This window comes from Microcaecilia unicolor, chromosome 3, assembly GCF_901765095.1.
Source record: "Microcaecilia unicolor chromosome 3, aMicUni1.1, whole genome shotgun sequence".
Classification (NCBI taxonomy): Eukaryota; Metazoa; Chordata; class Amphibia; order Gymnophiona; family Siphonopidae; genus Microcaecilia; species Microcaecilia unicolor.
This window is the reverse complement of record NC_044033.1, coordinates 201,214,608-201,241,194: the sequence shown is the minus strand read 5'-3', so window position 1 is coordinate 201,241,194 and position 26,587 is coordinate 201,214,608. Positions and strand designations below refer to the sequence as shown.

Below are 26,587 nucleotides of genomic sequence, written 5' to 3'. Positions count from 1 at the left end.
AGTACATAAGTACATAAGTACATAAGTAGTGCCATACTGGGAAAGACCAAAGGTCCATCTAGCCCAGCATCCTGTCACCGACAGTGGCCAATCCAGGTCAAGGGCACCTGGCACGCTCCCCAAACGTAAAAACATTCCAGACAAGTTATACCTAAAAATGAGGAATTTTTCCAGTCCATTTAATAGCGGTCTATGGACTTGTCCTTTAGGAATCTATCTAACCCCTTTTTAAACTCCGTCAAGCTAACCGCCCGTACCACGTTCTCCGGCAATGAATTCCAGAGTCTAATTACACGTTGGGTGAAGAAAATTTTCTCCGATTCGTTTTAAATTTACCACACTGTAGCTTCAACTCATGCCCTCTAGTCCTAGTATTTTTGGATAGCGTGAACAGTCGCTTCACATCCACCCGATCCATTCCACTCATTATTTTATACACTTCTATCATATCTCCCCTCAGCCGTCTCTTCTCCAAGCTGAAAAGCCCTAGCCTTCTCAGCCTCTCTTCATAGGAAAGTCGTCCCATCCCCACTATCATTTTCGTCGCCCTTCGCTGTACCTTTTCCAATTCTACTATATCTTTTTTGAGATACGGAGACCAGTACTGAACACAATACTCCAGGTGCGGTCGCACCATGGAGCGATACAACGGCATTATAACATCCGCACACCTGGACTCCATACCCTTCCTAATAACACCCAACATTCTATTCGCTTTCCTAGCCGCAGCAGCACACTGAGCAGAAGGTTTCAGCGTATCATCGACGACGACACCCAGATCCCTTTCTTGATCCGTAACTCCTAACGCGGAACCTTGCAAGACGTAGCTATAATTCGGGTTCCTCTTACCCACATGCATCACTTTGCACTTGTCACATTGAACTTCATCTGCCACTTGCACGCCCATTCTCCCAGTCTCGCAAGGTCCTCCTGTAATCGTTCACATTCCTCCTGCGTCTTGACGACCCTGAATAATTTTGTGTCATCGGCGAATTTAATTACCTCACTAGTTATTCCCATCTCTAGGTCATTTATAAATACATTAAAAAGCAACGGACCCAGCACAGACCCCTGCGGGACCCCACTAACTACCCTCCTCCACTGAGAATACTGGCCACGCAATCCTACTCTCTGCTTCCTATCTTTCAACCAGTTCTTAATCCATAATAATACCCTACCTCCGATTCCATGACTCTGCAATTTCTTCAGGAGTCTTTCGTGCGGCACTTTGTCAAACGCCTTCTGAAAATCCAGATATACAATATCAACCGGCTCCCCATTGTCCACATGTTGCTTACCCCCTCAAAAAAATGCATTAGATTGGTGAGGCAAGACTTCCTTCACTAATCCGTGCTGACGTTGTCCTGCATCAGTCCATGTTTTTGTATATGCTCTGCAGTTTATTCTAATAATAGCCCCACCATCTTGCCCCGGCACCGACCGTCAGACTCACCGGTCTATAATTTCCCGGATCTCCTCTGGAACCTTTCTTAAAAATCGGAGTAACATTGGCTACCCTCCAGTCTTCCGGTATTACACTCGATTTTAGGGACAGATTGCATATTTCTAACAGTAGCTCCGCAAGTTCATTTTTTAGTTCTATTAATACTCTGGGATGAATGGTGCAATGGAGGGTTACAAGGAGGTGCAGTGGGAATCAACCCAGTTCCTCAGGATCAAAGTCTGCTACACTAACCACTAGGCTACTCCTCCACGCCTTCCTCTTTGGGATTCCGGAATCTTGCTGTTCCTTGGGATTCTACATGGAATGTTGCTACTCTTTGAGATTGTGCCTGGAATCTTGTTAATGGGACTTGATACACTGTCTTTCTCTGCTTTTGCAACTACATTCAAAGCGGTTTACATAGTATATGCAGGTACTTATTTGTACCTGGGCCAACGGAGGGTTAAGTGACTTGCCCAGAGTCACAAGGAGCTGCAGTGGGAATCAACCCAGTTCCCCAGGATCAAAGTCTGCTGCCCATGGCCGGTTCAGTACTGCATATCGATTTAACTGGCTATGTATTAGCTGGCTACGTTTGAACAGAATATTCAATGCCGAAACCGACATGGCCTGGATCTGAATATCCAGGAATACGCTGATGACAGTCAGCAAAACACTCACCGGCTGAAAGTTTATCCCCTAAATGTTTTGAAGGTACTGACCAAATGTCTACATAGCTTCAAAAAAGAAGAGGAAGCTTCACTGTTGAAATGATAGAAAGTAAGCTTTCAATTTTCTCTATTGACGATTAACAGTAATTTCAGGTGTCTTCAGTTTATGGACTGATGGATCTCAGAGCACTGAAATGAAGACCTCTTTGAATTAGTGTTTAGAAAGACTCTGAAATGTCTTTAAGACTTTGCACTGTCATGTTTATTCCTGAAAATTCTGAATTCTGAAAAGAAAATCACTCGTCAATCCTGGCTGGGCTGTGGGGTCACACCGGTTGGGAACCAACAATTATATAGTTTTGCTAGGTTAGCAACATTAAAAAAATGTTAATGTTCTTTTTCTTATGTCTCTGGGCCTTCTCTCTTTGCTCCCTCTGTTTCACCTCTTCCCTCATCTCTTAATCTCGCTGAACTTCTTTGCTATCTACAAGCTCTCTCTCTATCCTTCCTCCCTTCTTTTCCATTGCTGTCTGCCTACCTCATCCAACCTCTCCTCAGATCTTCCCTGTCTTTCTCCCCCACCCACAACTACCATCTGCCATCTTATTCCCACTCCCCATAATCTTTAATTTCATTACATTTTTTTAGTAGTTTTTCATAGCAGGAGGTCGCGTTACCCAAAAGAAACTGAGCTCTGGCGAGTGTCAACCAAGAGAAAGCTTCATCGTACTACCCGATGACACGGGAGTCATGCATCTCATGGAGAAACGGGGTCTTGGGAAGGATCAGGGGAGGAAAAGGTCAGCGGTGACATGGGCATTTGGCAGTAGCAAGTTGATGGGAAGTCAACGTGGAGGTAACTTCATAAAGTAGACACTACCATTTGCATATTGATTGCACGTGGAAATAATTAGAACACTAACACATATGTTCATAAATGTTAAACCCCCACCTCCAGTGTATTCACGCAAGTCTTACATAGCGCATATTTTACAGGTGTGTGTATACACAGTTGAAGCTTGGATGAAGCATGGGCAGGACTCGTACTTATAAGTTTCGTGTGTGTATCACTGGCGCTTAGACACAAACACACCAGCTCTTTGGTTGATGTAAGAAAAATGGACACCTAAGAGCCCTTACGAAATAAGTTCCTACCAGGTACCCTCTGAGCATCTCATTATAGACTCATCTCCTGTGTGTCTTGTGTCCAAAGCCAATGGGACATCCTATGGGAATGCCTAGGGAAAATGCTAGGGTTGTAAGTAGGGATGACACCTCACCCAGGTCGACTTACAGAGGAAATCCAGAACCGTGCATCCATTCATGCACCAGGGACCCAACAAAGCCTGGCTCAGGCTCTGCCTGGTGACGCCTGTAAAATGTTCCTGCCTCCCCCAGCCTTAATAGGATTGAATGTCAGGGTCGAGTGGGTGAGGGCTCTAGTGTGCCTGTTACAGTATTTTTAGGCTGCTGAAGGATATGCAAATGGAAGGAGGATGCTGGCCAATCAGGATGCTGTGCCCCCCCTCAGCCCAGTGACAGCTGTTCACATCTAAGATTAATCACTGGCTTGTAAAGTGAAATCCTTCACCGCCTGCCACTCCGTCCAGATGGCTGGTAAAAAGAAAAAATATATATTAAACTCCAGCAAGATGATTGCAGACAGGAGCTGGCAGCCATTTCTGCTTCTCTGCCATTTTGCCACCCGACCATCGCATACTCCGATTCTCTGCTCCTACCACTCTCCTTACCTCCCCCTTCTCCCCCTTCTTCCCAGTCTTCATTACCACATTTCCCCATCCTTATTTCTCCTGTTTTCATACCTCCACTTCTCCTCTCCCCTTTCCAACACCTCTACTTTTCCCCTCTTTGCCAAACTGGTGTCCTGCCAACACCTATTTGCAAAGAGGGACATCCAGGGATAGATCCTAAAATTGCAGGTATGCTAGGGCCAGCTTTTTGTTTTTTTTGGAACAAAACAAAAATAATTGACATTTTCAATTTATTTTTCTTTCATTTCATTTTCAAAAAATTAAAGTAAAACAGTAAATTTCATTTCAAACCAAATGAACATCCACCCTCTATTGATACTGTATGGAGAACCGTCAGTACCAGGGGTGCATACCTGTTAGTAATGGGGGGAGGGGAAGAAAACAGGCTGAGTTTCCAGGCTATCCACCATAATTACTCATGAGATTTATCTACATAGACTGGGTCTATGAACCAGGTTAACCTACATGGCTTGGTGACCAAGAGAACCTGATATGACTCTGAACTCCAAAAGCTGAATTGAAAGTCACTATTCTACACGATGAGAAAGGCATTCAGTGGTCTCTGCATGGGTAGTTGGTCTTTAATTTCAGTTCCAGTAGACAACTATATAAAATGCCTTCACGATGGACATCACAGTCAAAGTCAATGAGGACAGGCTGTTCCAGTACTGGTTTTACATCCTGCCCCAGTGCAACTATGGCTTGTAGCTCCAATTAGAGAATGACACAGAGATAAACTTTGTCCCCATCCCCGCGGGTTCTGTCTCTGTCCCCACCCCGTCACCACAGGCCCCATCTCCATCCCTGTCCCATCCCCACAGGCCTTATCTGCGTCCCCGCCCCATCCCCGCAGGTTCTGTCCCCATCTCATCCCATCCCCATGGGCTCTGTTCTCATCTGCAGAAGCCTCGAACACTTAAGATTTTATATTTAAATCTTTTTATTAAAGTATAAAAAGGAACAATATGCTGTGCAACTGTTGTTTATAAATCACAAATAGAAAATAATAATGAGCAACTGTAATAAGCCTCCTCACCACCACCCTCTACCCTTCCAACCTCAACAATAGCTGATTTCTACTACCCCAAGGAATCCTAATCCACCCTGTTAAAATATCCAGGGGTACAAAATACAACCCATTCTGTATGCCCTAGAGGGGAGAAATATGCCCTATGAAGCACTGTTAAGATTTTTAAATCTGTGGATGAATAAGAAGTCATCAACAATCTCAGGATTCAGTCTACCCCTCCTGTCTTCCACAGTCCCTCCTGCAATAGAAGTTGTCTTCTCAGAAGATGTGCTGGTAGCAGGATGTACAGGATCCCCCATGCAAATTTTGCTAGTTGTGGCCAGCATGTTTGCTTGTTTTTCCAAAAAAATCAAAATATTGCTGTGTGCATCACTCAAACATAAATAACAGCCCAGTTCATTAACAGGCTTCAAAGTAGAAAGTGACACAGGGACAGAGTTTGTCCCCGTCCTCACGGGCTCTGTCCCCATCCCCGCCCTGTCCGATCTGTCCCCATCCCCACCCCATCCCCATGGAATCTGTCCCTGTCCCCATCCCCACAGTTACTGTGGGTCCCCTTCCCCGTGTCATTCTCTAGCTCCAATTTCTCAATGCATCAATGGGTAAACCCAGGGCTGGTTCAGCTTGTCCTCAATGATCTGGAACCACTTGATAACTGCACCAAGACACTAATTAGATACCGTTTCATTTCAGACACCTTCAAAAAAAATTTTAACTTGTCCAGACTGTCTACACATGGTCCCAACCTAAGCAGGAGGCAGGTCTTCTTAAAAAACCCAATTTTCCCAGTACCAGCTCTGGACACATATTTAAAGGAAAAAAAAATGGAGATCCCATCAAAACTAAATGAAAAGGGGAGGTGGAAATAAAGAGAGTTTATTGACTCACAGAAAGAGGGAGTAGGAGAGAGAGAGAGAGAGGAAGAAAAAAGAAGCAAGAACAGGGTTGAGCAAGATTTTTCTTTAAATTATACAGTGATTATTTTCAAATTAAAAAAGAAATAAGAAAAAAAAAGCATTTTCCACATTAAATTGGTCCCTGGGAAGGAAAAGGGTTGTTAGTTCTGGCAGAGGCAGCTGGAAAGAAAAGTTAAAGTGTTTCGAGGCAGTGCACAGGCATGGAACAGACGGCGGCTCCAATCCCACTAAGCTCTGCTTCAGGTTTTCCTCTCTCAGCTTCTGTTGCCCTGACCTTCCCCACCATTAGATGCTGACACAGCTCGACTGCAAGGGTGCCCGGGGGGGGGGGGGGGGGGCGGGGGATAGGGGGGTTTAGGATAGGAGGTTGAGTTTAGGTGAAGCTAAGGCTGAAGTGGGGGGAAGGGGAGTTCATCAGTCCACCAGAGTCAACACAGACTGATCCAGTTCCTGGTTTTATCTTCATCCCCAATCCTTGCATGCATGGAAATCCAGTTCCTGCTTTTCTTAAGAGAAATAAGAGCTTTCACCCCATGAATGCTGCAATAGGAAATGGAACCTGCCTTTACCCATCCCCAGAGAGACCAAGACCATTTAAGAGGGCAGGATTTTGACAGGGCTTGGAGGTCTAGTCTCTCACAAAATCTGGACCCTCTCATCTCATGCCATCCCACTCCCTCCATGCTTTTTAAGTGTGGGGATAAGGTGCAGTCAGCGTTCTTAGGTGCCCCCCACCCTTCATCGAGAATTGAAGAAACCACTTCTGGCTTTCACTTAGTGGTGGTGGTAGATGGGGGGGGGGGGGGATAGGTGTAGTTTCCTGCTTTCCTTACAGTCTCCGGGATCTCAGTTTCCCAGTACACAATGCCAACAAAACCAGGCCTGGATCAACCAGTCTTGGTAGGGTAGGGGAGGAGGGAGGGAAGATTTGGCACCTGCTCCATCACACATGCTTCCCTGGTTACAAACTTGTGTCCTGGCAAGCTGCTCACTCTATTGAGTAATTATGCTTTCACAAGTGCTAGTGTTAACCTAAGCACAAGTAGGTGCAAGGGCTGAGAGGAAGCTCTGGGGGTGAATTATCTCCAAGATAATACTAATCCTCCTTTTATTTTACTGCTGTCTCTCATCTAGGAGGTCAGGCTGGGGCCGAGATGGGGTCAAACTATTAAGGGAGGAGTGCTTCTCATATACCCAGTACCCGCTGTGTACCATTCTGCTTCTCACTGCCCTTATTCTCTGCCCTCATTTCTCTTTTTTCCCCCCATTTAGCTCAAATATATTTATTATTTGACTTTTTTTTTGGGGGGGGGGGGAGAGAAGGGATCAACAAAAACAGATTCTAGATTAACTGTGTCATTCCCCTAAAGCTCTCTTTAGTTCTTTATGCTGTGCTCATTCTTTGGGTGTCTCAATGTGCCTTTGTCTTCTCCCCCGAGGTCTCTGTCCAGCTGGTGGAGTGTCCCAGGGTGCTGCTGTCTTCTCCTTGAGGTCCTTCTTTAGTAGTTTCTGCTGTATTCATCTTAGAGACATTGTATCCTCTGCCCTGAAGTCTCTCTGCAACTGTTTGTGCTGTACTCATGCTATGGGTGGCGCTGTCTCCTCTTTTGTGTGCTGTGTTCATCTTTTGGGTATCTCAGGGTGTTTGTGTTTTCTCCTCCAAGGTCTCTCTTCAGCTGTATTTGCTACATTCATTGTCTAAGGTGCTGCTGTCTCTTCTCCTTAGGATTCCTTTCAGCTTTTCATGCTGTATTTTTTATTTTGTTACATTTGTACCCCGCGCTTTCCCACTCATGGCAGGCTCAATGCGGCTTACATGGGGCAATGGAGGGTATTTCATACTTTGGATGTCTCAGGGTGCCTCAGTTTCCTCCTATGAAGTATACCTTCAGCTACCTATACTACGCTCATGCTATGGGTATAACTGTCTCCTCTCCTGAGGTTTCTCTGTGCTGGATGTATCCAGATGCCTGGGTCTCTTCCTTGGAGGTCTCTCGTCATCAGTTTGTGCTGTATTCACGCTAGTGGTGTTGATGTCTCTTTCCAGGTGTCCATGCTGTATTCAGTGCTTTGGCTGTCTAAAGTGCCACTGTCTGCTCCTCTGGGTCTCTCTTTAAGCCCTCTTTATAATTGGGGGACGTCTCTGGTTGGTGCTGTCTCCTCCCATGAAGACCCTAGGTCTCAACTCTTCGATCTTTAGCCAATGGAGAACTTGTGTTCTAAAACGGAAAAGGAGGGGGAATGGCTACGAGTTGGATGCATCGGTTCATTTCAAGAACAGCCATTCTTACAATTCAGTTCTCATTTAAGCTTGTGGGAGAGGGAGAGGGGAGGAGGGCTGCTAGAAGATCACAAGAGCTCCTTGGTTAGGGTGATCGGCTGATCAGGGGCAGGATGAGTCTGTCCTGGTTGGTTTTAGCCATCTGCCTCTGTGGCCTTGCAGCTTACTGCACCTCTGAGCAGGGCAGGGTTACGATTTTGGCACCTATAGGCAAGACCAAATAGCAGATCTCAGAAGGCGGGGCATGGAGGGGGAGTCTCGGGGCTGCCAAAGACTGGACAGCTAGTACGAGGAGCAGAGGAAGCAGGGCCGTGCCAACACAATAAGCGTGGTAAGCGCCGCAGGGGGCGCCTGCCTTCAAGGGTGCCGTGCCGTCGAGCTGTATTTTAAAAAAAAACCTTACTCCTCCGCTCCATCCCCGATTCCCCAGCGCTTTAAATTTACCTCGCTCCGCTTCCGACATCTGCGCAGCGTCAGTGAAAGCGCTGCCTGTCTGAGGTCTCTCCACCAGCCTTCCCTTCACTCGTTTGTTCACGCTGTGTCCCGCCCTCAAGGAAATGACATCAGAAGAAGGCGGGACACAGAGGGAACGAACGAACGAACGAACGAAGGGAAGGCTGGTGGAGAGACGTCAGACAGGCAGCGCTTTCACTGATGCTGCACAGACACCGGAGCCGGAGGCGGAGAGAGGTAAATTTAAAGCGCCGGGGAATCAGGGATGGAGTGGAGGAGGCTCAGGCCAAACCCAGCCATTTCCTCCATCGCGCCCTAGATGGCAGCTTGGGGGAGCAGTGCTCGGCTCTCTTTGGCACCGCCCAGCTCTTCACGTGCCTTGGAGCCAGGCAGGTCCGGGGGGGGGGGGGGGGGCATGCACGCGTGCACCAACTGATGGTCTACAGGGGGCGCCAGAGACCCTAGGCACAGCCCTGAGAGGAAGGCCTTAATTCATTCTTGTGTCTGAGAGAAATCAGAACCACGAGTCCGTAGGTGCAATTAGGAGTAAAACCAGGACTGGCCAAGCCCACCCCTGATGGCCTGAAGCTGCCTGGTAAGCTGAGGTCATAGTCCAATTCTGGGTTTGCAGGAGGCCTTTTAACTCATTAGCCCTTCTATAAAACAATGCCATAGGACCCCTGGGTTAGCCTGAAAGTTCAGTGTGTCCCTGAATGGAGCAAACCAACCCTTCCTGATAGAATTTCCCAGATAAGAACAGGCAGTGGAATCTCTGTCCCTTCTGGAATGGACTTGGGGTATTTAGCTGCCACCCACACCCTCTAAACATACCTTTTAGGTTCAAAAGCACTCTACTGCCCCCTAAGGCCTGACCATGAATAAACAGTGACAGTTACGGGCCCAAGGTGTACCTATTTATCTGGGGAGCAGGTCCAGCTCCCTGGATAAACACTTACTAGGATCAATCAATTATCTCCCGACTACCCTGTCACTGTCCAGGTAGTGCCGTGTGGTCCATGAGCAGAGTTACGGCAGAGGCGGGTTACCGGGTTAGAGGTCATATTCAGTTCATTAAGTGGATTACTATCTCCATAAAATTAGGACAGCAGAAAGAATGTCTGAGCTTTATCTGGGTAGTTTTTTTGGTACCGGTCTGAATATTGCTGGACCTGGGTAAGTACTGGTGGCCATTTTATACCTGGACTTTCAGCACTGGTATCCGTCTGTGACCCAGCATTGAACATCCAGGTATAAAAACCTGTGGTGGCTGGTGTTTAAAAAACGTTGACTGCCATGGACTAACACTACCTCCTCTATATTTTTTAAAACTAGACCATCCCAGAATCTTTATTCCTCAGAGAGAGAATAAGGAAGGGGAGGAACTGGGGAAAGAGAGAAGAGAAACAGAGAAAAAGGGAGGGAAGGAAAAAGGGGACAACATGGCACCTGAATCGCTGACACCACACTCAGACCCCTTCATTGACTTGCTATGTTTTCGCTTCACCCCTCGGTCCTGGAGAATCAATTAAGAAATGGGCAGATGGAGCATGGTGAAGGCACCCACTGGCAGCCATGAGCAGAGACTTCATCCCCTTCAAGGAAAATGCCAGAAAACCCCAAACTATGGAGCATTTAGCTACCCTGGTCACTCCCAACACCACATCTTTCATTGCTACATGCTGTCTACACCCCATCAACAACCCCCACCACCATCTTCACCACCACCAAAAATCTCCGAAGAAAAACACAGAAGTTAATGCATTCTACAGCACAGAACCCTGCCAGGACAGAAGACACCATCACATACTGATGACGTCATGGTTTCTATCATCCAATGAAAAGCAATGGAGAAACACAATGATGTCATCAAACGTGTAACAGGTTGTTCTTCTTGAGTCTTGCAACAGCGTTACCTTTGGAGATCAAAGTATAGATCATTGTTTAGGCTCATAATGAACAATTCCATCTTTTTACTCATTTGCCTATCACATTCCTGGCTTGCTCCTTGTGGCGGCCATCTTGTCCATCATATTTTCTTCCCATAATCCCTTACTGGGCATGAGCAATTAAGGCCAGGGATAAGTCAGAACAATTTTCCAGACAACTTAGCCCAACTAGAGAAGCATTTCCCAAATCTGTATTTTTGGAAGTCAAGATGGTACCAATATTTATCAAGAATCAGACAGGTAACTTTTGAGAGATCTGCAAGTTGAGGATCAAGTTGAGTCCTTTTTAGGTCTCTGCTTTCTGTTTGCAGATGACAAAATAAGAAGTGGGTGGTGTAACCTATATCCTAAATATTTTAATGGTTTTTAGCCCCAGTCCTTACATTTTCCTTTGTCCTTGGCCCAAACCCAGATCTTTTCCCCTGTTCCAAGGCCCTAACCCTTTCCTTTATTTCCCGTTTCAAAACTCTAGCACTAACCCTGATCTTTTTACCTTCATCTTTAACCTTAATTCAGAATGCTAATTCTCACCTGTAGTCTTTAACTCAAAAAGTAGCTGTTCTTACAAGTTACTCTAAGCCTTAATCCTTATCCGGGCTCCAGGGTTGCAACCCTAGGCCTTCCTGTAGGAGCCAACTTTTCAGAATGGTTGAGAGTACTAAACCCATCATAAATTACTCCTCCTTGGTGAAAGCATCTGCTCAATGTTGGGGGTGCTTAAGCACCTATACGCCTTCCTAAAGTTTGGAAAGAGGAGGTTAGGAATTTGAATTTCATCTTTGGACAAAATGGCTCCTCCTAAGAACAGCCAGGAGTGTGATGCAGAAAAAAAAATTTAAAACAAAGAAGTAGAAAACTTGAATTACTGAAAAACGGGAATTTTTTTCAGGTCTGAAATAAACAGTGGGGCAGAGAAAGAGAGGAAAATAATTCCCTTCCGTTCTGAACCTGCTTTTTCATCTCTTCCAGGGTGGGGTGGAGGAGTAGAGGGGGTTATGGTTCCTGCATTTTACCCCTTCACCACCCCTTGAGTCAAGCAGGTTATACGAGGTGAGATCAATGGGTCTGCCCGCTGATTTCCAGCCCTGAACTTGTTAAGACATTACATCCACGTTGGAAACAATTCACATTTCTCAGAGGTGTGTAGGGGAAGGGCAATTGTGGTCCATCCTGGCCTTCTGTGCTTGAAGAAGCTGCAAGGAAAAGGGTGAGGGGGTAGGAGGGAAAGTTAAAGATTAATGAGACGGGATTTCCACAGCTCCACCTGTGAGGAGAAATCAATAAGGGTGGGGGGAGTTATCCAAGGAGGAGCTTCTTCCACTGCCCTCCCCGCTACCAACCATTCATCTCACCAACCCATTAATTTCCACCATGGTGTGACCTTCAAATATTTACATATTCCATGCTGTATCTTTGGGCTACATGATGCTGGGTTCATAAGTAGTAGAAGAAGAGACCCTCAAAGCTCACCCAAGTCATGTTTCCACGAAAAACCTTCCCAGATATGCAAATACATTTCTTGCACATTCATGGCAGAAATTCTGAAAACCAGACATGTTTGAGCTCCCCGAGGACTGGATTTGGGGACACCTGCACTACAACAATGGTTCTAAAACTTACACTGGGGCAGCATCAGTCCATCAGGCTTTCAGGAGATCTGTCATAAAATTCATGAGATAAATTTGCATGAAATGGAGGTAATGTATGAAACTCTACCTCATGCATATTCATTGTTGATATCATGGAAACCTGTACTAGGAGTCACTGTACTAGGAGAAGATCTTGCATAATGGAATAAGAAAAGGGTACAAGCCGGAAAGGACTGAGGAATGGGATGGAGTGAGGGTTGGTTAGGGTAGCATAAGGGTAAAATGGATTTGAACTGAAGAGGAGGATAGGATAAGAGATGGCAAGGATAGGATGGAAGGGTTGACTGGGACTAGGGGATAAAAAGTGGGAGGAATGGACACGAACTGCTCATGAGAGAGTTTGAAATGCATAGGATACAGGAAGGGTTGGACGGGATTGAATGATGGGACAGAATAAGAATAAGAGGATGGAATGGAGTGAGGGTTGAAAGGGATTAGAGGATGGAATACAGTGAGTTGGATAGGTCTGGGATATGGTGAAGGTGGATGGGTTTGGAGAAGGGGATATGGTGAAATTTGGATAGGTCTTGAGAATGGATTTAGAACAGGCATGTACAGAGCCAGAGAAAGGAAACTGACAGTGGCAGAGAGCATTGGAAGGTAGGTTAGGGTTAGGATAAATGTCTAGAACTGTAAGTAGTGGCTCTCAGTGTTTAAAGGGCTCCCTGGAAAACAGGACTGGGGTTACACTTGGGGCTCTCCTCTCCTCTTTGTGGATTTGATGCTTTAATTCTTTTTTACATGCATTGTTAAGAAAAGCCAAAGGAAGAAGGAACTCACTGTAGGGTACGCAGTCATATTGGACCTCCAGGTATTTGTAAGTGCCGGGACACGGGTCTGGAAAGGCATCAGAGCCGGCCACTACCACACACTGGGTTCGGTTATTACACCTGGAAGGCAGAAAACAGGGAACCACCAGTTACAGAAGAGCAAGCTACCAAAATCCAACCACAGGATGTCCACCTCTAGCCATCACCTCACAAGGAGCTCGAAGCTGGTAGAGACAACTGTGACCAGGTCCTTTGGCCAGTAGAAAAGCTGCTGGCAGGTGACTGGTGTCAAAGATCATTAGAGAAGTTTGACAGGGTCTAGGCTTCTACAGATGTGAAGGGAAATGGGTAGACAGTGCCATGACGAGCAGTCTGAGATGGACACTTAAGAAAATCTTCCAGATGTGAATATGACACCTTCCTATATCACTATATTATCTTGCCTACGACATGTGATCTGTTTTTTATTGCATTTATGGACTTCAAACATTTATGTTGACTTAATGCTTTGCCTACATGAAAATTACTTCTTCTTTTTTTCCCTATATCTGGGTTTACAGGTGCATCTTATATTGTACAAAAACCTGACCACATTTTGGAAAAAAAAAAAAAAAAAAAAAAGGCTTTCCGCCAAGCAGACATGGTACATTTTCAAAAGGTAGAAGCTAGACGGCATCCCTCTACAGACCCTCTACAGACACCCCCCCCCCTCCCCTTCTGCTAGGCTATATCTTACAGGATGATTTTCAGAAGTCATTTTCCACATATGGCTAAAAATAGCCCTCCGTCAAAGCAGCAAAAACAAGTGATGGCCTGCAACGCATGAGCCGTTAGCGGCATGTAGGAAAGGCGTTGCCAGGGGTGTGCTGACAGAAGCCAGAGGGTGGTGGTTAATGGAATTCGCTCGGATGAAGGAAAGGTGAGCAGTGGAGTGCCTCAGGGATCGGTGCTGGGGCCGATTCTGTTCAATATATTTGTGAGTGACGTTGCCGAAGGGTTAGAAGGTAAAGTTTGCCTTTTTGCGGATGATACTAAGATTTGTAACAGAGTGGACACCCTGGAGGGAGTGGAAAACATGAAAAAGGATCTGCAGAAGGTCTAAGGTTTGATAATTAAAATTCAATGCGAAGAAATGCAAAGTGATGCACTTAGGGAGTAGAAATTCGCGTGTGACGTATGTGTTAGGCGGTGAGAGTCTGATATGTACAGACGGGGAGAGGGATCTTGGGGTGGTAGTATCTGAGGATCTGAAGGCGACGAAACAGTGTGACAAGGCGATGGCTGTAGCCAGAAGACTGCTAGGCTCTATAGAGAGAGGTGTGACCAGCAGAAGAAAGGAGGTGTTGATGCCCCTGTACAAGTCATTGGTGAGGCCACACCTGGACTATTGTGTTCAGTTTTGGAGGCCATATCTTGCTAAGGATGTAAAAAGAATTGAAGCGGTGCAAAGAAAAGCTACAAAAATGGTATGGGATTTGTGTTACAAGACATATGAGGAGAGGATTGATGACCTGAACATGTATACCCTGGAGGAAAGGAGAAACAGGGGTGATATGATACAGACGTTCAAATATTTGAAAGGTATTAATCTGCAAACAAATCTTTTCTGGAGATGGGAAGGCAGTAGAACTAGAGGACATAAAATGAGATTGAAGGGGGGCAGACTCAAGAAAAATGTCAGGAAGTATTTTTTCACAGAGAGAGTGGTGGATACTTAGAATGCCCTCCCGCGGGAGGTGGTGGAGATGAAAATGGTAACGGAATTCAAAAATGCGTGGGATAAACATAAGGGAATCCTGTTCAGAAGGAGTGGATCCTCAGAAGCTTAGCGGAGATTGGGTGGCAGAGCCAGTGGTAGGAAGCATGGCCATTGGTTGGGTGGCGGGGCTAGTGCCGGGCAGACTTCTACAGTCTGTGCCCTGAAAATGGCAGAGACAAATCAAGGTCAGGTATACATATAAAGTAGCACATATGAGTTTATCTTGTTGGGCAGACAGGTCTTTCTCTGCCATCATCTACTATGTTACTGTATGTGTTGAGGTTGGGAAGGAAAATAAAGCTGGTCCTTTTAGAAAGCTTGAGCCTAGACATGGCAGTGGACCTGTGTGAATGGCGCAATACGTCAAGTAGCGATTTTGGGAAAGGCACTGCTTACATGAGCTGGCGGCATGCTGTTTTCAAAGGGGCGTGTTCTGGGCGAGCTTTGAAGCGTGAATGTACTTGCTGCTCAGGAAAGGAAATACACGACTACTTCATCAAGTTGAGATGCCGGTACTTAGACCGGCATCTCAAGTGTATTTAATGGCTTGTTTGGACCTGGGGTTTGAAGGAGCGACCAAGGGGAAAATTGCGTTTATTCTTTCGTCATTATAAAGCCAGCTCAAAAATGCAACGTATAGTGCATGATATTCAACCCACAGCAATCAGCAATTTTTATAAATACAGACTGCTGGGCTTGATTTTTACCCAGACATTCATCGTTGGCCGCACTGAATCTTGACGTCAGCAGCTTGTGGAGGTTATCTGGGTATCATCAATTTTAAGTGCTGGTATTCGGATAGGTTCAAGGCAAATTAGGGCTGTTGGAGTCGATATTCAGTGAGATTTAACGGGGTTAAAAGGCTCCCACTGGGTTAAATCTTGCTGTCCAGATCCCATGTCAACATTCATGTACACTTAATTAGATATTATTGCACTGAATAACTAACTGCAGGTGAATATCATCACCGAACGTCAAGGAGCTCTCTAGTTAACTGCTGGTGAATATCAGCGTCGACCGACATGGCGTTTTCTAGTTAACTACAGCTGAATATCAATGTCGACCGACAAGGCATTTTCTAGTTAACTACACCTGAATATCAACGTCGACCGACATGGCGTTTTCTAGTTAACTACAGCTGAATATCAATGTCGACCGACATGACGTTTTCTAGTTAACTACACCTGAATATCAACATCGACCGACATGGCGTTTTCTAGTTAACTGCAGCTGAATATCAGCATTGATCAACATGGCGTTTTCTAGTTAACTACAGCTGAATATCAACGTCGACCGACATGCCGTTTTCTAGTTAACTGCAGCTGAATATCAGCATGGAAGCCGGACAGTGGGATTTAACCGAGTGGAGTCTTCTTACCAAGCTAAATCTCACTGAATGCTGACCCCTTAGAGCTGAGTAGTTTTGCCTGAAAACCCAGTTTTCACATCAAAAGTATGTAGGTAGCTTGTGTTTGTGCATAAACTCATGGGCGTGTCACAAAGCAATTTTCAAACAGTTGGTTGACAGGGCTTGTTCTTTACAGGCTGAGATCTGATCTCAGCCCCCCCCCCCCCCCCCCCCCAGGCAGCTTTTCATACATCCATTAGACTTGCTACCAGTGCCTGTCATCTCCCATACCACGGCATTATCACCAGGCAGTGACTCTCACACACCTGGAAACAGCGGTGGACCCAGGCGCATTGTTCAGCAAACAAACAGGAGCCTTAGGCTCGTGGCATACCTGTGCGATCTAATAATATGCAGGCCAGGCCATGCTGGGCACCCCCCTGGGACCAAGCTGAAGCCTGATGACATCAGAGGGCTTGTTTGGCTGGCGCCATGAGGCCTTAACAGCTCTCGTTCCCCCCTCCCCTCACAGTGTTGCATCATCCACCTTTCGAGAGCAGGTGGCGGAGAGTTAACTAAAGACATACCTGAAGTGTGGGGCTTGGTCCCCACGGGCCTTTCTTAAAGAGGCAGCACAGCAGAGAATTGCTCTGCTGCAATTTAATTAACCTCTGTGCACCCCTCATTTCTTTAAGAGAGGACTGAGCCCCCCCCCCCACCTCCTGCCCTAACACACTGTACCTGGATGCTTTCTGCACACCCAAATTGAAAACATGTGTGCATTTTCCTTAACTACAGCCCCCCACCACCACCACCACCAGCTCTTCAACTGCTCCCAACCTGTGTTTGTCTGCTGTCTTTCCCGGAGACTGGTGGGCACGGGTAGGAGGGGGCGCCTGCGATCCTATTACGGGAACTCCACGAGCGCTTTACTGGAAAGGGGAATGTGCTTCCTGATGGACAAATCACCATGGATTAGCACACAGTGCTCACAGCACAAGCTGGAGAGGGCCCAGCCCAGTGGCTGCGTTTTCCAGTGCGCCGGGAGGGCAGCGGGGCTGCCAGCTCCCCCCCCCCCCCCCACCAAATAGCACTTATCGAGCTGTTGGTGTGCTCTGTCTTCATGGCTGCTGAGTGCCTGCGAGCACCTGCTGAGAGTGTATCGATCCACTAAATAACCCCCCCCCCCCCCCAATCCCCAGGCTAAGGTCTCTGCAGCTTGTCTCTGGTCTCTTTCTCTTTCTGTCTGTGGCATTTACCTGTCATTTCCTGTGCTTAGTAGAAATGATCTTACTGTCAAGGCTATGGCTGAGGACAAAATCTTAACCCCCCACCCCCACCCCACCCCAGAAGCTCTCTACTCCCTTTCTCTTCACATTTGTCATAAACATTAGAATCAGTGCTGTTTCCTCAGTGTCTCTTCCTCTTTCTTGTTTCATTCGGTCTTTCTCCCCTCTTGCCTTGCAGTCGGTCTCCGCGTCTCTCTTTTTCCCTACTACCTCAGGTATCTTCCCCACACTCTTTCCATCTCTCCACTTCTTTCAAAAGCTCCCTCCCCATCTCCTATCCTCTTCCGTATTTCTCCCCCTCTGTCCAGTTCTCTCTATTTAGGGCTGATTTGTCTGTTTCGTTTCACATATTAAAAAAAAACAAACAAACAACTCTTTTGTAGGATCGCTAGAACTCTGACATGCACAATGTGATTTTTTTAAAGCCTTCCCTCATAGGTTTATGTACATATGATCCATTTTGCTTGCTTGCTAAAATATTTAAGGCACCCAAGCCAACCGAATGTGCGCCAACATGTACTTTGTTGTGATTGCCCTTGGTTTGGCTTATTTATTTATTAGGATTAATTTACCACCTTTTTGAAGGAATTCACTCAAGGCAGTGTACAGTAAAAACAAATCAAACAAAAGCACTAGACAATTACTGCAGTAAAAATATTCAAATTACAATACAAAGTATGGCTTGGAGGGGCATAATCGAACGGAGCGCCCAAGTTTTCATGAGGGCGTCCCCGCAGGATGGCCCCATGATGGGGCGGGGGAACCGCTATTATTGAAACAAGATGGACGCCCATCTTTCGTTTCGATAATACGGTCGGGAACGCCCAAATCTCAACATTAAGGTCAACCTTAGAGATGGTCGTCCCCAGTTTTTGGCGATAATGGAAACCGAGGATGCCCATCTCAAAAATGACCAAATCCAAGCCCTTTGGTTGTGGGAGGAGCCAGCATTTGTAGTGCACTGGCCACCTTCACATGCCAGGACACCAACCGGGAACCCTAGGGGGCACTGCAGTGGACTTCACAAATTGCTCCCAGGTGCATAGCTCCCTTACCTTGTGTGCTGAGCCCCCCTCAAAACCCACTCCCCACAACTGTACGCCACTACCATAGCCCTAAGGGGTGAAGGGGGGCACCTACATGTGGGTTTCGGGTGGGTTTTGAAGGGCTCACATTTACCAGCACAAGTGTAACAGGTAGGGGGGGATGGGCCTTGGTCCGCCTGCCTGAAGTGCACTGCACCCACTAAAACTGCTCCAGGGACCTGCATACTGCTGTGATGGAGCTGGGTATGACATTTGAGGCTGGGGGAGTAAGGGGAGGTCATCCCCGATTCCCTCCGGTGGTCATCTGGTCAGTTTGGGCACCTTTTTGAGACTTGGTCATGAAAAAAAATGGACCAAGTCGACCAAATGCTCATCAGGGACGCCCTTCTTTTTTCCATTATCAGCCGAGGATGCCCATCTCTTAAGCACACCCCAGTCCGCCTTCGCTATGCCTCTGACACGCCCCCGTGAACTTTGGTCGTCCCCATGATGGACTGCAGTTGAGGGAACCCAAAATCGACTTTCGATTATGCCGATTTGGGCGACCCTAAGAGAAGGATGCCCATCTCCCGATTTGTGTCGGAAGCTGGGCGCCCTTCTCTTTCGAAAATGCCCCTGCTGGTATACTACTTACAATGTCAACACAATTTGTAATGGAACATTTTAACTGACAGTGTAGGGTATATGCAAGGATGGAACATATAGATAGGTAAGAGAGTTAGAAAATAAGGTGACTAATTTAAAGAAAGTTGCACATGAGGTCAGAGAAGTGATTAAATATTATTTCAGTTAGGGTAGGAGTGGATAAACATGTCGTGTTGTGGCATGTGTACAGTTGTTCTATCTTCTTTCCTATCAAGATAACGTAGTTCTTTTCTTTACTATTTTGTTTTAATTTGTAAACTGCTCAGTTCTGCGAGTCAGCTTGGACTGTATATCAAAGAAACATAGAAACATGAGGGCAGATAAGGGTCAAATGGTCTATCCAGTCTGCCCATCCTCATTAACCATTAACTACTCCTTTTCTTAAGGGATCCCACGTGCCCGTCCCACACTTTCTTAAATTCTGACACAGTCCTTGTCTCCACAGCCTCCACCGGGAGGCCATTCCACGCATCCACCACCCTTTCGGTGAAAGATTCCTCCTAAGTCTATTTCCTCTTAACTTCATCCTATGCCCCCTCATTCCAGAGTTTTCCTTCATTTGAAAAAGGCTCAACTCCTGTATATTGACGCCACTGAGGTATTTCAACGTCTCTATCATATCCCCTCTCTTTCACCTCTCTTCCAGCGTGTACACGTTGAGGTTCCTAAGCCTATCCCTATCTGTTTTACGGCAGAGACCGCTTACTAATTTTGTAGCCACCCTCTTATTTTATTTATTTTATTTTAGTTACATTTGTACCCCACACTTTCCCACTCATGGCAGGCTCAATGCAGCAGGCAATGAAGGGTTAAGTGACTTGCCCAGAGTCACAAGGAGCTGCCTGTGCTGGAAATTGAACTCAGTTTCTCAGTTCCCCAGGACCAAAGTCCACCACCCTAACCACTAGGCCACTCCTCCACTCCTCCTTGACCTCTATAAACTATAAGTAGTGTGCATTGCTAAGCAAAATACCTGTGACACCCCCGTGCTCCACCCACGTTAAGACCCCCTGCAGCTGTGCGCTCAAAATTCAGTGCCAGAAAGGGCGTTGGCACAGAATCGTGGTTAGCGCTGGGTTTCCATGTCTAACTTTAGGTGCTAGACTTACGTCTGCTGAAAGCTGGAGTAAACACTGGTGCTCATGCTAGGGCTATATTTTATAACTGCACACGCAACTTTTCAGAATGACCCCCAGTATGTCCCCTTTTGAGTTACCCACCGTGCCTTGCAGAATAACGCACAGCCAGATGTGCAGAAAAATCCTAAATGGTGCCAATTGACGTCACCCCATTATTGATAGTTAAAGGCTTGTTACTCAATTAATTTGCATGGATGTCATATATACAGTCTGGGAGTAGGGTAACTCCTATGCACTGTTTCTACGATACAGCCTACAGTGCATTAACTGTCATTGATTTATTTTATTTAGATTTTGCTCACACCTTTTTCAGTAGTAGCTTAAGGTGAGTTACATTCAGGTACTCTGGATATTTCTCTGTTCCAGGAGGGCTCACAATCTAAGTTTGTACCTGAGGCAATGAAGGGTTAAGTGACTTGCCCAAGATCACAAGGAGCAGCAGTGGGATTTGAACCAGCCACCTCTGGATTGCAAGACCAGTGCTCTAACCACTAGGCCACTCCTCTCCACCAGAGAGAAATTGACACTAATCCCCTGCAGAAATTGTAAATATTGTATCAATCTGTCTAAATTCAATTGCCCTTTACAAATTGCCTTTCTTCCTTTATAAACATTTTATGCATGTATACTTGTATATGGATGTGAAAAAACCTTTCTACAATTACCCCTCTTGAGGGCAGTTTCCAAAAGTAATTTCCACTGGTCAATGGCTCTTTATCTGGTTATTTGAAAAGAGTTCCCCCTCTCTAACACTTCTTTGAATCTGTGCAGCTGTTGGGGCTTATTATTTTACTTAACAGCTGTTCATTTCTGCTCCCACAAGAAGCTTCTGCCCTAGGTCGCTGCCTAGTTTACAGAATGGGTAAGCCAGCCCTGACAGTGTGGATAGAAGGTACTGGGCAGATTGAAAGAGGGTTGTCTCCTCCTGTGTTCTGAAGGACCAGGCCACCAGTAGGAACAGAGACCACATAGGACTAGGGGAGAAGGGGCGGCGCTCTCTTGGGTTCTTACCTCTGTGACATGATCTTAAAGGCATCTGGAAGATAACATTGCACATTTTCCATCTGGAAGGGATCTGCATCGCATATTTTGTCATCCGTACGCCCGTAGTTGGCATTTTCTACCATGATGACATCACTGCCCGGGCAACGCAGCTCAATGGGGTAGCCCTCACATGCCAACTCCCGCCGCATCAGTCCAAATGGAAGAGCAGCACGGCTGAGACCTAGAAGAATGGCGAGGGAAAGGCTTAAACAGCAAACCAAGGAAGATTATCTTAAAGGGATGGGGAATCATCAGAGACAAACAAATTGGTTTTTCCACCACTTTAGCAAAAAAGCATTCAAAGAGCGCCCTTAAGCTGTCTGATCACATCTGAGGTATTAGAACACACCATGGGCTTCACATGCCACTTTCCCTCAGCAGTAGCAAACTGTGTAAAAAAAAAAAGTTACTTTAAGGTGCAGATCTCATCTGGGAGTCACAAGGTAGCTACACACAGAGAGGCCTCATCTGAAGGACTCAGTGGTGGTTGGGGGAGGGTTGGTTTTATTTCTACACAGAAGACTTTTATCACTGGAAGGAATGCTTTAATGATGGATTTTAGACCATTAGGGCTTGAGAAGGGTCATTCTGGCCAGGCAGCAAAGGCAGGGGAGAGAGAGAGAGAGAGAGAGAGAGAAAGACATGGAGACACAGAAGGTGGGTGTCGATGTAAGTCCAGCAGCTTCAAATGAAGACAGATGTCTTCAAAGGAATAAAAATGTTCTATCCATTTAAAAATTGCTGTCAATCTGTTTTCAGCTCAGGAACCAGGAGGCCGGAATGAGCCATCGCATGTCTGATGCAGAGAGAGATTTTGGGACCAGAAGCTGAGTGGAGGCTTGATCAGCTCTCAGGAAGGAGGGAGAGAAGGCTTTGAAAGGGGTGAGAATGAACCAAAAGCCTTTAAAATTAAAAGGAAAAAAAAAAGCACTCGACACCGGGGAGAGCTCAGTGTGCAGCTGATTAAAAAGAAAAAAATTTTCAAAGAGGGTTTAGAAAATATATTTCCTTTAGAACATAAAAGGAAGAAAGTGTAGCAAAAGAAATCCAATCTTGTTGGATAGGGTAATACTATTCTGTAGTTCTTTAAAACAGTAATAATGCTCTTTGGACAGGGCTATAAAGTGCAGAAAACATTTTGGCTGGGGAGCCATGGATCTGGGAATGATGCAAAATGCAGGACGTGGCCAATAAAAACCACGTCACCTTCTCAGCTGAACATCTGACCTCTGGATACTAGGGGCTGGACATGGCCTGTAGGAGCCACATCACCTTCTCACCCTCTGGGCACTACGGGCAGGACATGACCTGTAGGAGCCACATCACCTTCTTAGTTGTAGTTCTGACCTCTGGACACTAGGGGCAGAACATGGCCTGTAGGAGCCATATCACCTTCTTAGTTGCAATTCTAACCTGTAGACACTAGTGGCAGAGCATAGCCTGTAGGAGCCACATCACCTTCTTAGTTGCAGTTCTGATCTCTTGACACTAGGGGTAGAGCATGGCCTGTAGGAGCCACAACACCTTCTTAGTTGCAGTTCTGACCTCTGGACACTAGGGGCAGAACATGGCCTGTAGGAGCCATATCACCTTCTTAGTTGCAATTCTGACCTCTGGACACTAGGGGCAGAACATGGCCTGTAGGAGCCACATCACCTTCTTAGTTGTAGTTCTGACCTCTGGACACTAGGGACAGAACATGGCCTGTAAGAGCCACATCACCTTCTTAGTTGCAGTTCTGATCTCTTGACACTAGGGGTAGAGCATGGCCTGTAGGAGCCACAACACCTTCTTAGTTGTAGTTCTGACCTCTGGACACTAGGGGCAGAACATGGCCTGTAGGAGCCACATCATCTTCTTAGTTGCAGTTCTGATCTCTTGTCACTAGGGGTAGAGCATGGCCTGTAGGAGCCACAACACCTTCTTAGTTGCAATTCTGACCTCTACACACCAGTGGCAGAGCATGGCCTGTAGGAGCCACATCACCTTCTTAGTTGTAGTTCTGACCTCTGGACACTAGGGACAGAACATGGCCTGTAGGAGCCACATCACCTTCTTAGTTGCAGTTCTGACCTCTGGACACTAGGGACAGAACATGGCCTGTAGGAGCCACATCACCTTCTTAGTTGCAGTTCTGATCTCTTGACACTAGGGGTAGAGCATGGCCTGTAGGAGCCACAACACCTTCTTAGTTGTAGTTCTGACCTCTGGACACTAGGGGCAGAACATGGCCTGTAGGAGCCACATCACCTTCTTAGTTGCAGTTCTGATCTCTTGTCACTAGGGGTAGAGCATGGCCTGTAGGAGCCACAACACCTTCTTAGTTGCAGTTCTGATCTCTTGACACTAGGGGTAGAGCATGGCCTGTAGGAGCCACATCACCTTCTTAGTTGTAGTTCTGACCTCTGGACACTAGGGACAGAACATGGCCTGTAGGAGCCACATCACCTTCTTAGTTGCAGTTCTGATCTCTTGACACTAGGGGTAGAGCATGGCCTGTAGGAGCCACAACACCTTCTTAGTTGTAGTTCTGACCTCTGGACACTAGGGGCAGAACATGGCCTGTAGGAGCCACATCACCTTCTTAGTTGCAGTTCTGATCTCTTGTCACTAGGGGTAGAGCATGGCCTGTAGGAGCCACAACACCTTCTTAGTTGCAGTTCTGATCTCTTGACACTAGGGGTAGAGCATGGCCTGTAGGAGCCACAACACCTTCTTAGTTGTAGTTCTGACCTCTGGACACTAGGGGCAGAACATGGCCTGTAGGAGCCACATCACCTTCTTAGTTGCAGTTCTGATCTCTTGTCACTAGGGGTAGAGCATGGCCTGTAGGAGCCACAACACCTTCTTAGTTGTAGTTCTGACCTCTGGACACTAGGGGCAGAACATGGCCTGTAGGAGCCACATCACCTTCTTAGTTGCAGTTCTGATCTCTTGTCACTAGGGGTAGAGCATGGCCTGTAGGAGCCACAACACCTTCTTAGTTGTAGTTCTGACCTCTGGACACTAGGGGCAGAACATGGCCTGTAGGAGCCACATCACCTTCTTAGTTGCAGTTCTGATCTCTTGACACTAGGGGTAGAGCATGGCCTGTAGGAGCCACAACACCTTCTTAGTTGTAGTTCTGACCTCTGGACACTAGGGGCAGAACATGGCCTGTAGGAGCCACATCACCTTCTTAGTTGCAGTTCTGATCTCTTGTCACTAGGGGTAGAGCATGGCCTGTAGGAGCCACAACACCTTCTTAGTTGCAATTCTGACCTCTACACACCAGTGGCAGAGCATGGCCTGTAGGAGCCACATCACCTTCTTAGTTGTAGTTCTGACCTCTGGACACTAGGGACAGAACATGGCCTGTAGGAGCCACATCACCTTCTTAGTTGCAGTTCTGATCTCTTGACACTAGGGGTAGAGCATGGCCTGTAGGAGCCACATCACCTTCTTAGTTGCAGTTCTGATCTCTTGACACTAGGGGTAGAGCATGGCCTGTAGGAGCCACAACACCTTCTTAGTTGCAGTTCTGATCTCTTGACACTAGGGGTAGAGCATGGCCTGTAGGAGCCACATCACCTTCTTAGTTGTAGTTCTGACCTCTGGACACTAGGGACAGAACATGGCCTGTAGGAGCCACATCACCTTCTTAGTTGCAGTTCTGATCTCTTGACACTAGGGGTAGAGCATGGCCTGTAGGAGCCACAACACCTTCTTAGTTGTAGTTCTGACCTCTGGACACTAGGGGCAGAACATGGCCTGTAGGAGCCACATCACCTTCTTAGTTGCAGTTCTGATCTCTTGACACTAGGGGTAGAGCATGGCCTGTAGGAGCCACATCACCTTCTTAGTTGCAGTTCTGATCTCTTGACACTAGGGGTAGAGCATGGCCTGTAGGAGCCACAACACCTTCTTAGTTGTAGTTCTGACCTCTGGACACTAGGGGCAGAACATGGCCTGTAGGAGCCACATCACCTTCTTAGTTGCAGTTCTGATCTCTTGTCACTAGGGGTAGAGCATGGCCTGTAGGAGCCACAACACCTTCTTAGTTGTAGTTCTGACCTCTGGACACTAGGGGCAGAACATGGCCTGTAGGAGCCACATCACCTTCTTAGTTGCAGTTCTGATCTCTTGTCACTAGGGGTAGAGCATGGCCTGTAGGAGCCACAACACCTTCTTAGTTGCAGTTCTGATCTCTTGACACTAGGGGTAGAGCATGGCCTGTAGGAGCCACAACACCTTCTTAGTTGTAGTTCTGACCTCTGGACACTAGGGGCAGAACATGGCCTGTAGGAGCCACATCACCTTCTTAGTTGCAGTTCTGATCTCTTGTCACTAGGGGTAGAGCATGGCCTGTAGGAGCCACAACACCTTCTTAGTTGTAGTTCTGACCTCTGGACACTAGGGGCAGAACATGGCCTGTAGGAGCCACATCACCTTCTTAGTTGCAGTTCTGATCTCTTGTCACTAGGGGTAGAGCATCGCCTGTAGGAGCCACAACACCTTCTTAGTTGCAGTTCTGATCTCTTGACACTAGGGGTAGAGCATGGCCTGTAGGAGCCACAACACCTTCTTAGTTGCAATTCTGACCTCTACACACCAGTGGCAGAGCATGGCCTGTAGGAGCCACATCACCTTCTTAGTTGTAGTTCTGACCTCTGGACACTAGAGGCAGAACATGGCCTGTAGGAGCCATATCACCTTCTTAGTTGTAGTTCTGACCTCTGGACACTAGGGGCAGAACATGGCCTGTAGGAGCCATATCACCTTCTTAGTTGCAATTCTGACCTCTAGACACCAGTGGCAGAGCATGGCCTGTAGGAGCCACATCACCTTCTTAGTTGTAGTTCTGACCACTGGACACTAGGGGCAGAACATGGCCTGTAGGAGCCACATCACCTTCTTAGTTGTAGTTCTGACCTCTGGACACTAGGGACAGAACATGGCCTGTAGGAGCCACATCACCTTCTTAGTTGTAGTTCTGACCTCTGGACACTAGGGGCAGAGCATGGCCTGTAGGAGCCATATTGACTTCTTAGTTGCAGTTCTGATCTCTGGATACTAGGGGATGGACACGTCCTGTAGGAGCCACATCACCTTCTTAGTTGCAGTTCTGATCTCTGAACACTAGGGGCAGTGCATAGTCTGTAGAAGCCATGTCACCTTCACAATTGCTGTTTTGTCTCTGTGAGTCCTAAAGAAGACAACTTGGAGTCTGATAGATTCTGAAAAAGAGAGAGGCAGAAGAACTGCCTCCATGTCCTTCCTTACCCTCGCCCCCCACCCCTACCCCCATACACCTCACTAAAGAGACATTCTTTCTTCCTTCAGATTCAAAGCTAAAATGACATTGAAATGAAAATCTAATATATTTCTTTCCCTGCACACCCTGG

At 46.8% G+C, this 26,587-nt stretch overlaps 1 protein-coding gene across 1 annotated transcript in view; it reads right to left on the bottom strand.

The window, feature by feature from the left end:
* ADGRL1 (adhesion G protein-coupled receptor L1) overlaps positions 1-26,220 on the bottom strand; it is an 87,473-nt gene extending 61,253 nt beyond the window's left edge. The window contains exons 1-3 of the mRNA XM_030194713.1: positions 26,181-26,220; positions 21,171-21,384; positions 12,944-13,053 (exon numbers count right to left, since the gene is read on the bottom strand). Coding sequence (XP_030050573.1) covers positions 12,944-13,053; positions 21,171-21,384; positions 26,181-26,220 — 364 coding nt within the window. The remainder of the gene's footprint in view (positions 1-12,943; positions 13,054-21,170; positions 21,385-26,180) is intronic.
* Positions 26,221-26,587: the final 367 nt, after the last annotated feature.